We start from the raw sequence: 10,560 nt of genomic DNA, 5'->3' as shown, positions 1-10,560 counted from the left end.
TTACTTTTATTATTTAATCAATTCAAACAATACTAATTCAATTCTTATTACAATTTTTTTTATTTGTTTTAAGGTTATGAATCACTCCTCTGATCAAAGGTCTCAATGAGTAATTTACTAATACAGAACTTGCATAAATAACAATTTTTTTCTTATAACTGTTATCAATTTAATTGATAACACATAGCAACTATTTTCATTTTGTTGTGTAACGCACTATCAATCCTTAGTAATCTGTATCTACAATACGTGTTACGATTCGGATACATAATTCTATTCGATACACGGTATGTTATTAAAAACAACTTTTTCATTTAACTTTTTAATGTATTACTAAATTAATTTTAAAGCAAAACGGTAATTAATAGAAACTATAAAATTCTTCTAAATATTTTTTATTTTACTTCGTTGCTTATTGTCAAGATAATCTAGTATTAACCACGATTTTACCCTTGATACCGGTAATTAACCTTACTATCTAACAAAATCAATACTGTAATAGTCGCTAAAATGATTTATACAAATAATTATTGTGTAAATTATCAAATGTACAAAACATTTTTTTTTAGATGCCTGACATAACTGAAATTACAAGTAATAAGATATTTGGAGGATACCAAAAAGTCTACTGTCATGAAAGGTATATTTATACAGTTATTAAAAAAAAGGAAAGATTATTAAAGTAAGTTTTTATAATACAGTTCCGAACTGGGATGTAAAATGAATTTTGGAATTTTTCTTCCTCCTCAAACTGAGGAGGGACCTGTATCAGTTATCTATTGGTTATCTGGTTTAACTTGTACCGAAAGCAATTTTATACAAAAAGCTGGTGCACAAAAATATGCTTCTGAACATGGAGTTATTTTGGTTGCCCCTGATACAAGTCCCCGTGAGCTTAATATACCAGGTGAGAATGATGATTGGGATTTTGGAACTGGTGCTGGTTTCTATGTTGATGCAACTAAAGAACCTTGGAATAAAAATTATAGAATGTATAGCTACATTACAAAGGAATTACCAGCATTAATTAATGAAAAATTCCCAGTTTTACCAAATAAGCAATCAATAATGGGCCACAGGTAACAAACAATAAAACTATTTATGTAGAATCTTTTTATTGGAAGAAATTGGAAATTCAACTGTTTTGTTGATAGTATGGGAGGACATGGAGCTTTAATATGTGCTTTAAAAAATCCTGGGTTATACAAAGCAGTTTCTGCTTTCGCACCCATAAGTAATCCAATTTTATGTCCATGGGGTAAAAAAGCTTTCTCCGGATATTTTGGTGGACCAGAAAACAATCCTGTATGGAAAGATTGGGATGCTACAGAATTGGCCAAAAAGTATAATGGACCTCCTTTGGAGATTTTAATTGATCAGGTACTATTGAGTGATAATGATGTAAATATTACAATAAATATAATATAATACCTTGTAATTTCAGGGAAAGGAAGATGCATTTTTAAAGAATGGACAATTACTGCCGAACAATTTACTAGCAGATGTGAAAGATGTTGCCATATCATTAGTTCTTAGGTTTCATGAAGGTTATGATCATAGTTACTTTTTTATAACAACATTTATTGAAGATCATATTAAGCATCATGTAAAGTTTCTTAAAGCTTAATTTTATTAACCATGCGCGTGTAATTTTTTATTACTGTATTTTTACATAATTACAAAAAAAAAGTGTGGTAATAAGGATGCAAGATTTCCTAATTTATCTTTCACAATAGTATAAGAAAATTTAGATATAAAAACATTATTTCTCCAATTTTATTTTTTCCCTCTGTGCAGTTCTTCTTAATAACACACTATATATATATATATATATATTTTTTTTACAAAAAGATATCAACGTGACTTAAATGAATCACGAATCTCATGCCAAATTTTAAATATTGGCTCACGTTTTTGCCATATATTTTCATAACCCCATGCTTGCCAGAATCTATAATAAATGTAGAAATATATGTAAATAAAAATAAACAAAATTCTTTTACAAATACACTTACATGCCAAATAACACTCCACCCAAATGAGCTGCATGGTCGAAAATTTGCCAACGACACAGAATTCCCAAGAGATCCACTCCCATTAAAAATTTAATTGCCTATTTAAAGATATTTGCATTTGAAAAGGATAATAATTAATAATACATTCAATTTTATGCCATAAAATTAAAAATATTATCATACCGTGCCAGCTGCAAATGTGTACATTGGAAGAAATATAATAGAGATATAAATATTTGGAAACTCTGTACATGTAAATCCAAGAATACCCATTATTGCTCCAGACTGTATTATAAATAAGAAAACATTATAAAAAGAAATGTTGATTTATGTTAACTATAAAACATATACTCACAGCTCCCAAGGAAGGACTACATACACCAAATGCTGTTTTGCACAAGTTACTCATAAAACTGGACACAACTGCACTAGTTAAATAAAGTGCTGTAAACTGTTCTTTACCCAATGATGATACAGCCAAAGAAATAAAGCTATGTAATACATACATATTAACAGCTAAATGCAAAAAAGAGTGATGGGAAAATGAAGACAGCAACATCGACCAACATATTGCACCTTTATCAAAATGTGGAAATTTAATATATTTCTTTAACTATGTTGTACACCATGTTTGTAATATAGGATAAAGGCACCTAATATGGAACACCATAATATTTTGGAAAATAAATAGCTTGATGTGTCAGTTACCATGGGAAATACTTCATCAGTAATGGAAAACAATCATATTAGTAGCTGGATATCAATTAAGAATTTGTCATTGAATGCAAAACGTTATTGTATTTGGTAATACTTCTTCTCTATTCTAGATTCTAAATTCTTCTTCCTCTAATTCTAAATTCTTTATTTATCCTTTTTCATTTCTCATGATGAAAATGAGTTTTGTTTACAAATTATGTAGGTGTTCCATATTAGGATCCATGTTTTTAGATCGCTGTTTTTAACTTGGCTTAGATTTCTCACCATGGTTTGAAGGCATATAAATTTTTGCATTGTTAGCAAATAGTGTATGAATGTTTATTAATTCCTTTGTGTTCTGATGCAGATTTCATTGAAAAAAATGCATATCTCTTGTTTTGACAAGCTTTGCAAATCAGGTGTTTCATATTAGGTGCCATTACCCTACAAGTACATGAGCCACTTACCAGATGTAGGATTGGAAGAAAAATATTGCATCATTGTTTTCTGAAATTTTGGGATGCGCCATGCAAGAAATACTATGCCGTTTAAAAAACATATAGGAGCAAATATTCTCTCGCCTTCTGTTAAGTCTTTCCACCAATCTTCCATATCACGCCTCCATCTTGTTTTCTAAACATAACTAATACTTTAATAATGCATAATAAATATTATCATGTGTATATCTTTTATTATACAAACTTGCTGTCTGAGTTGTGTATAATATTCCTGTATACTGTAGGTTTTTCTTTGATTCTCATGGTTCCAAATAGTAGCAGCAATGAACGTTGTTCCACTAAACTGACATGATGAAAACGGTAAAACTTACAACACAAGAAAAATAACATACATTCATATTATTTCAATATTCGTGAAATTAATACTTCTATTTATTTTTACATAATGAAATTAACTTCTTCACTACTCACCATAATTGTAAAGACAAAGGGTTTCCACATTTTTGAAAGAGGGACATTGTTCTTTTTGACATGTTTATTTAATAAAGATATTTCTAATCCTTCCTCTTTGTCTCTAAATCGTCTAAAATGTCTAATTTGTTTATAAATTGTTGTTGCATGCAACTTAGGTTTAAGTTGCACTGTCGTGAAAATGCTAGAAATATTTAACAGAATTGTAATTATTTAATCTGATACATTGTTTTATGAGATTTTATTTTGTAGCACAAAAACATGCCTACCATTTACATGCATCACCTAAATGTAATAACGGTTTGACAGCCATATCACTGATAATTTGATGATATCATTTGATGATGAAAACCACAAAAAAAGACGATCGTTGATTTCACAAAATTACTTTATATTATAAGTGGAATTGATACTGATGAAATAGAAATCCTAATATATACAAACAGATAGTAATACATTATTAAAGAATGAATTTTTAAATGGAGAACATAAATAACATGTCAATTTTTTTTACGAATATTTGCATATAATCAAAAAAATTAAAACATTAACTCATTCCTTGTTAATTATTATGAACTGGTAATTTATTCCTCAAGTCACATACAATCCAATCTTGAATTTTTATTCCAATATGCATTCAATACACGAAATTATTTGGCAATATTTTTAATACAACTCCTTTCAACTATATTTATAAAAGAAATACTGTATATACTTTCAATTTAATAAATACCTACTTACATCGTAAATTAATTACAGATAATTAAAATACATTGTTTTCTTATTAACAATTAATTATTAAAAATATAAAATACATTTCCATTTACGTAAACATGTAATACTGTATACTCATGTAAATGTTATTTAATGTACAAAATAAAATAAATAAAATATACACTTTTGCTCCGGTAACTACGAAATCGTGGAGGCTATTTATTCTTCGTCCTCATTGGTTAACACTCATCGCTATTCTTTCTTTTAAGATTACCAAGTAAGTAAATACTAAATAGTTTTAAGTTACGGTACATTGTACATGAAAAGAATTCCGTGATGACACAGTGACAAGAGGGGTTTCTTATTATGTGTTCTGTTTGTAATTTTGATTGATTACGTGTAAATAACTATTGACGAATTGCAAAGTAGTATTGAAAATGAGATAAATAAAAGATGAAAACTGACCAATTAGATTTGTATTCCCTTCCAAAATTTATTGCACAACGGACAGTAAATACGTTATTAGACGACAAGGACAGAAATAAATGAACCTTCTATAACAGGAGTGTCGAATTGGGTGCTTTAGAGCTTTCTAGGGCTTTTCCCCTCATAGAAAATTGTTACCTTCTCCATACCTAAGTATCTACCTGTTCATATTGAAACTGCAAAGAACTGCATACGTACGCAGTCTCGGGCAGCTCCTAGTGTAGAGGTAGTGGGAGGACATTGTTTGCAAGTTACTAGCGTGAGGGGAGTCAGTTACTTCTGATCTAATTTAATGACAATGTGAAATTTAATTTTCATGATAGCAAAAGTCATGGTATCTAGTATTCTGATAACAAATGTCATGATTTACTGTCACATGTAAGTGTACCTTTACATTTGTAGAATACAATTTCCATACGCATGCGTATTGGAAATTTGTTCTTGAAAAACACCGAAGCTTATTTCTATAATGCACTGGAAACTATAGTTTTGGAAAAGTGTTGAAATTTCGCTTTTGTAAAAATTTTTTGTCCTGTAAGTCCTATGTTATGAATCGTGCTAATCAATTACAAGTTTCGCGGGAGTCTTGCCCGTCAATCAAGAAATCAGTAGCAGACACATCGAGGATCTTTTCTTTTAAGCATTGTGCATATGTAATACTAATTTCATAGAATTGCGTGTGCTGTACCATTGTCGGTACTAATCGTTCCCGCAGAAATGTTTATCACTGAAGTGTTGCACGCATTTATAAAACGAAATACAAATGATGCCGAGAGAATTTTTAGTAGTGAACTGGTAATTTCGATAGGGAACGTTTCGTTAATTGAGCGCGGTGTAAAATTTGAAGAATACTATGTCAACACAACTTTCGATACAACAGAGAGTAGAGGTTCTGGAAAAGCTAGAGTGTAGCGTTTCTGTAAGTAATTTGGCTAGGGAGTATAATATTCATCCCAGTACCGTCCGAAAAATTCGAAAAAGGGGACTCCCCGTATGCCAAGAAATTGATATGCAAAAGCGGAAGAGGATTCGAAAGCCGCTATACGACGATTTAGACACAAAATTGTATTTATGAAGCAAAAACCCTGGGAATACCGATTACAAATCTTCTGTTGCAAGAAAAAGCACTTGAAATAAGTCAGAATGCTGGAAGTTCATCCACATTTAAAGCGAGTCGTGGTTGGTTATGGAAATTTAAAAATCGGCATAATATATCTCTGCTAGATGCTTTGGATGAAAAAGAATGTATAGATAAAAAAATTGAAGAAGAAGAAGAGGATCTATATCTGTACATTGAAGAATCAAAACAAATAAAAGAAGAAGAGGAAGAAGAACAACAAAAAAGAGAAGCTTTTGAAGCTTTTGAAATTTTAAATAGACGTGCAGAAACCAAACCACCTTATGTAAGAACATTGTTGTTGGGACTGAGAGAGGTATTTATGAGTAAAGACACCTAGGCAAATAATTCAGATACCTCTATATAGAATGTATCAGGTAAGTTTTTTTTCTAATTATTATTTTATAATAATTAATATTTTTCATAAGTACAATTTACAGAGGAAATTGGGTAATTCAGGTGTTTTCAATGAAACCATAGATGGCTGAAAACAATATTGAAAAAGGTCCAAGTTATTGTTTTGAATTTATTTATTTACTAATGTTTGTCAGTCTCAGTTAATAATTCTCCATTGAGTTTATACATTTACTCTTTGTTGCAGAAGCTATTTATGTTAAGGTCAAGATGGAAACTTGAAACCTCCAATGGAAAAACTTAATTATCAAGATATTTTTATAAGAATTCAAGTAAGTCTGTTATAACCAATGTTAAGAAAGCCATTACAAATTGTAAATACTGATTGTAAAGATATGTAATCTATAATGAATTACTTGAACCATTATTAAGTAATGAAGTAATTTATTACCGAGAATGTGCAAATGAAATCAAAGAATATAAAGACAGTCTATGGATCTAATTGCATTGTTGAACAAAAACATAATTATTCTAATAAGTTTGTACATTTTATTTGAATTATGTAGTTATAAATAATAACTTAAAATATAAATTAATTTAATTTATATAATGTAAGTTATTATTTATAACTACACAATTTTGTATCATTTCCTATCATACACTTCTAAATATATATTACAAATAAAATTTGTAATCATAATCTTACAAAATTATGATCATATAGTAATTTTTACATTGACACTGACAAAAAGATGATAACAACTGAATCTTGTATAGTTTTTTTAAATAAAAATTGAAAAATATTTCGATATACCTTATAATCTTACAACAAAGTATTGATGATAATATATGATCACATCTTTCATACGAAAACTGTAAAAATAAATTACTAATATGTATTGCATATAGGCGTATAAGCAGTTCTATATTTTTGTTTTTATGTTGTAAGTAGTATTTTTTTATTTGCCCGGCACTATCTCTTTATTTATCTAAAACAGTGGTTTCTAATTCAAAGGTGTCTAAATCGATGCTTGTGAGCTTCTAGTAACTCCCCTCACGAAAAGTTACCCTTTTTATACCTACTAGGGGAACTGTTGATCGATAATCACTAGCTTAAGGAGAAGTTCGACATTTCTGATTAATGTACAAAATATACAATCTAAAATTTTGTTACATGCTCTCGGGCGTCCTAGAACCCTCTTACCATTTTCGCGTCACGCCTTGTCATATTGACTTCGACTAGTTTTGCATGGTAAAGTTATAAGCGATAGGAATTACAATAAAAAAATATTGAACACAGACTTAAAATACGTACAGACTGTGCATATAATGTATTTTTCTGTCTACTGTTCTGAAATATCGACACCCTCAAAAATGACTCACGGTTAACTACTGAACTACTTACAGGAAGTACCTTCGTTGTACTAACGTTGAGAGTTTGAAAACATGACAACATTGCAACGGATACGTATGTAAATACTGGTTTACCATATTTACTACTTAGTCAACTTTGATCATTTTGCTTGATGTAGGTTTCCTATTGATCGTTTTCTAAGTGTAAAGGGCAGAACAAAACCTCTAATTTTTTACAAAGTCGATAATTCAGAACATGTAACACCAAGTTCTATAAGCTTGTAATGTCTATCCTATACTTCGTTTGTGGTATCTTGTAATTACATAGTTAGCGTCGGTATTTGAAAATTTAACTGTGATCAATTGTGGTAAATTTGACAGAATATTAGAAATTGTGATTTTTAAATAATCTTTCAATATTAATGATGAATGATAAGAAAGAAATTTTATGCGATATATATAACACTTTAGTACAAATAAGATATCCCAATATTACAACAGCAGCAGTTGAAAATATTGAAATAACAATTCTTGAAGGAGGAAATCGTGTCTCTTTATTATCTTGGCTTTTAATTGAAAAAAGTCAAGAAATAGCAACAGTGTTGCAAAAATTAAAGGGATCTGATTTAGAAGGTTTTTAATTATGATATCACTAAATAAACAAAGCATGTTTGTAGTATTTTAAATATTAAAAATGATATTTCTTTTTTGTAGAAAAATTATTAGAATATTATTCTAAGATTGGGATTTGCGGTAATAAGAATATTTTATTGGTATGTATATATGTTTATATTCTTTTATATTTTTAAGATTGAAAAATATTGATACATATTTTTCTATAGGGACATTGTACATTTCAAGAACAGCTTCCTACTTTGAAGTTATTATTAGATTTCATGAAGCTTATGTATATTGAATCAGCCAATGATGAACATATTAAAACAACAAAATCCACTACTGACATAGTACAGGTATATAAGTCAATTTATAAGACTTGATTTTTATATATTTAGAAAAACAACATTATTTTGAATACATATTAGGTCTTTAATAATGGAAGTTCAGATTCAGTGATGTCTATTATTCAACCAAAACTAAATTATTTTGAATCTCTGGAGTACTTGAATAACATACAAAAATTTGTGAAAGAATTTGAAAGTCTGAGTTTAAATTCTGAATGCGAGAAAGAAGACAATGTGAAAGAAAATAAATCAGAGGTATTGGTATTATATTATTTTCACTAATTTAGATAATGAAATGGAATATCGATTTTTATATAACTACAGGAAAAGAAAAAAATGAATTCTGAGAATGATAAAGATTCATTGTTTAATTCAGAATATGAAAAATTTTTGGAGGCTTTTTCAACTATTAACTCTTGGCCAATATCGAAAGAGAAAAGTATAAATACTCTTTATTGTATGGATTCAGAGATTAAAGACATATATTCAAACTTCTCGTCTTTGACACAGGTTTGATATTTATGTTTTTGTATATTTAGTATAAATTCTTTGATATATTTTTTTGTATTAAATTAGTTTTACTTTTAGTTTTTAGGAACTGTGGATGAAATTTCTAATACCGTCATACCAGAAGGAATAGAAAAAGTAGTTACACCATTGAATGAAATTATTGAAAATACTCTTATTTCAACAGAAATAATTATGGATGTACATGTAGATAGTTTTTGATATTAATTATAAAATATTGTATATTGAATTTATATTTGTATTTTTTATACCTTTGTAAATTATACTGATTTTTATTTGACTAATTAAAAGGAACTTTATTTTTCTTGGATTGTTGGTAAAGGTATTAATAAATTCTTAATATTTCTTTAAAAGTCTTTATAGATGTAATTAGAAATACATGACAGTAGTTTTAAGATCTGGGTCGTTCTTTCTTTTCTTTGTAAAGTGCGAGTAAAGAAACATTAGCAACTTTTACAACTTTAAATCTAACTCCTGGAATGTCACCAACTGCATGACCTTTACGACCAAATCCTGCCACCAAAACTTCATCGTTCTCTTCAATATTGTTCAGACAACCATCTCTGGGTACGAAAGCTGTGATTTTTTTACCATTTTTGATAAGTTGTACCCTAACACATTTGCGAATGGCAGAGTTTGGCTGCTTGGCCTCTACACCGCTATGAGATAAAATCAGTTGGAATTAGTATTTATGTATCATTGAAGAATATATACAATAAAAAAAAATAGTAAACATACACTTTTTCTAAAACAATGCCTTTGGCATGAGAAGCACCACCAAACGGATTAGCCTTCCATCTAGTTCCCAAGTGAGCTTTCTTGTAATCTTTGTCATTCCACCGTTGATCACGCCTATGGTTAACGTGTTTACGTGCTGTACGAAGACCACGAGGTTTACCTGCAATAAGTTTTTAAATGGTTAGATTATATTTGAATTTTGTCTAATTATTTCCTTAAGTTTTTACTTAATCCTAATATATTGTATATATTTAAAGGTTGTATTATATCTTAAAGATATTGATAACTGTGAAATGGTAAATAAGATATTAAGAATAAATTCATTGTCCACAAGCAACCACGTTATTTTCAATGCAATTTAAAATACATCACAAATATGTTTGTTACTGTTTTTTAAGAAAATTATGGTAGAATACATTACAGACAATTGCATGAACTTCACATGTTTTAAAATTTATATTTAATAACTGTAAAAATAATATAATTTTGAGATTGATTACATACCCATCTTGCTCGGTGTACTATACGACCGGAAGAGATCTGACCACCATAAACGGAAATCTAAATTCACTCAAGTTTTGGCGCTTGATTTAAAATAGAAATACATTAAATACGTAATAAGTTACTATATTTTTTTTTAATGTTCTATGGTAACGTTGATGAAATGG

General features: G+C 28.9%; 4 protein-coding genes across 17 annotated transcripts; 2 read left to right on the top strand and 2 right to left on the bottom strand.

Annotated features, from left to right (window-relative positions):
* Positions 1-91: 91 nt before the first annotated feature.
* On the top strand, positions 92-1,762 carry LOC143174423 (S-formylglutathione hydrolase-like). Of its 2 annotated transcripts, none has more exons than XM_076366612.1 (5): positions 92-287; positions 570-640; positions 702-1,079; positions 1,155-1,380; positions 1,445-1,762. In XM_076366612.1, the coding sequence occupies exons 2-5, from the start codon at positions 570-572 to the stop codon at positions 1,625-1,627; spliced, it is 858 nt and encodes a 285-aa protein (XP_076222727.1). In that variant the 5' UTR covers positions 92-287; the 3' UTR covers positions 1,628-1,762. The 2 variants fall into 2 exon arrangements, with proteins under 2 accessions (XP_076222727.1, XP_076222728.1); XM_076366613.1 differs by lacking the exon at positions 92-287 and adding an exon at positions 294-461.
* rho-7 (rhomboid family intramembrane serine protease rho-7) lies at positions 1,759-7,835 on the bottom strand. Of its 12 annotated transcripts, none has more exons than XM_031973078.2 (10): positions 4,537-4,772; positions 4,193-4,325; positions 3,910-4,069; positions 3,641-3,824; positions 3,414-3,512; positions 3,179-3,344; positions 2,371-2,591; positions 2,199-2,300; positions 2,016-2,113; positions 1,759-1,951 (listed from the first exon to the last, which is right to left on the bottom strand). In XM_031973078.2, the coding sequence occupies exons 3-10, from the start codon at positions 3,951-3,953 to the stop codon at positions 1,855-1,857; spliced, it is 1,011 nt and encodes a 336-aa protein (XP_031828938.1). In that variant the 5' UTR covers positions 3,954-4,069; positions 4,193-4,325; positions 4,537-4,772; the 3' UTR covers positions 1,759-1,854. The 12 variants fall into 12 exon arrangements, with proteins under 12 accessions (XP_031828938.1, XP_031828939.1, XP_031828945.1 ...); XM_031973079.2 differs by having other exon boundaries at positions 4,245-4,325; XM_031973085.2 differs by lacking the exons at positions 4,193-4,325; positions 4,537-4,772 and adding an exon at positions 7,717-7,835.
* LOC116425417 (uncharacterized) lies at positions 7,595-9,383 on the top strand. 2 transcript variants are annotated; one of them, XM_031973089.2, is made up of 7 exons: positions 7,595-7,779; positions 8,202-8,297; positions 8,379-8,437; positions 8,507-8,635; positions 8,708-8,881; positions 8,951-9,136; positions 9,215-9,383. In XM_031973089.2, the coding sequence occupies exons 1-7, from the start codon at positions 7,758-7,760 to the stop codon at positions 9,353-9,355; spliced, it is 807 nt and encodes a 268-aa protein (XP_031828949.1). In that variant the 5' UTR covers positions 7,595-7,757; the 3' UTR covers positions 9,356-9,383. The 2 variants fall into 2 exon arrangements, with proteins under 2 accessions (XP_031828949.1, XP_031828948.1); XM_031973088.2 differs by lacking the exon at positions 7,595-7,779 and having other exon boundaries at positions 7,839-8,297.
* Positions 9,384-9,496: 113 nt separating this feature from the next.
* On the bottom strand, positions 9,497-10,558 carry RpS23 (ribosomal protein S23). The gene is made up of 3 exons (XM_031973091.2): positions 10,397-10,558; positions 9,893-10,052; positions 9,497-9,813 (listed from the first exon to the last, which is right to left on the bottom strand). The coding sequence occupies exons 1-3, from the start codon at positions 10,398-10,400 to the stop codon at positions 9,546-9,548; spliced, it is 432 nt and encodes a 143-aa protein (XP_031828951.1). The 5' UTR covers positions 10,401-10,558; the 3' UTR covers positions 9,497-9,545.
* Positions 10,559-10,560: the final 2 nt, after the last annotated feature.

The sequence above is a fragment of the Nomia melanderi genome, chromosome 4, assembly GCF_051020985.1.
Source record: "Nomia melanderi isolate GNS246 chromosome 4, iyNomMela1, whole genome shotgun sequence".
Classification (NCBI taxonomy): Eukaryota; Metazoa; Arthropoda; class Insecta; order Hymenoptera; family Halictidae; genus Nomia; species Nomia melanderi.
This window is presented reverse-complemented; position numbering and strand designations above follow the sequence as displayed.

Coding starts and splice junctions, on each gene's coding strand:
- LOC143174423 (XM_076366612.1), top strand. CDS start 570: ATGCCTGACATAACTGAAATTACAAGTAATAAGATATTTGGAGGATAC. Junction 641..701: donor AAAGTCTACTGTCATGAAAG/GTATATTTATAC, acceptor TTTATAATACAG/TTCCGAACTGGGATGTAAAA. Junction 1,381..1,444: donor TGGAGATTTTAATTGATCAG/GTACTATTGAGT, acceptor TTGTAATTTCAG/GGAAAGGAAGATGCATTTTT.
- rho-7 (XM_031973085.2), bottom strand. CDS start 3,953: ATGGCTGTCAAACCGTTATTACATTTAGGTGATGCATGTAAATG. Junction 2,301..2,370: donor GTAGTCCTTCCTTGGGAGCT/GTGAGTATATGT, acceptor TTTATAATACAG/TCTGGAGCAATAATGGGTAT. Junction 2,114..2,198: donor ACACATTTGCAGCTGGCACG/GTATGATAATAT, acceptor ATCTTTAAATAG/GCAATTAAATTTTTAATGGG.
- LOC116425417 (XM_031973088.2), top strand. CDS start 8,087: ATGATGAATGATAAGAAAGAAATTTTATGCGATATATATAACACTTTA. Junction 8,298..8,378: donor AAAGGGATCTGATTTAGAAG/GTTTTTAATTAT, acceptor TCTTTTTTGTAG/AAAAATTATTAGAATATTAT. Junction 9,137..9,214: donor ACTTCTCGTCTTTGACACAG/GTTTGATATTTA, acceptor TTTTACTTTTAG/TTTTTAGGAACTGTGGATGA.
- RpS23 (XM_031973091.2), bottom strand. Junction 9,814..9,892: donor GGCATTGTTTTAGAAAAAGT/GTATGTTTACTA, acceptor TTTATCTCATAG/CGGTGTAGAGGCCAAGCAGC.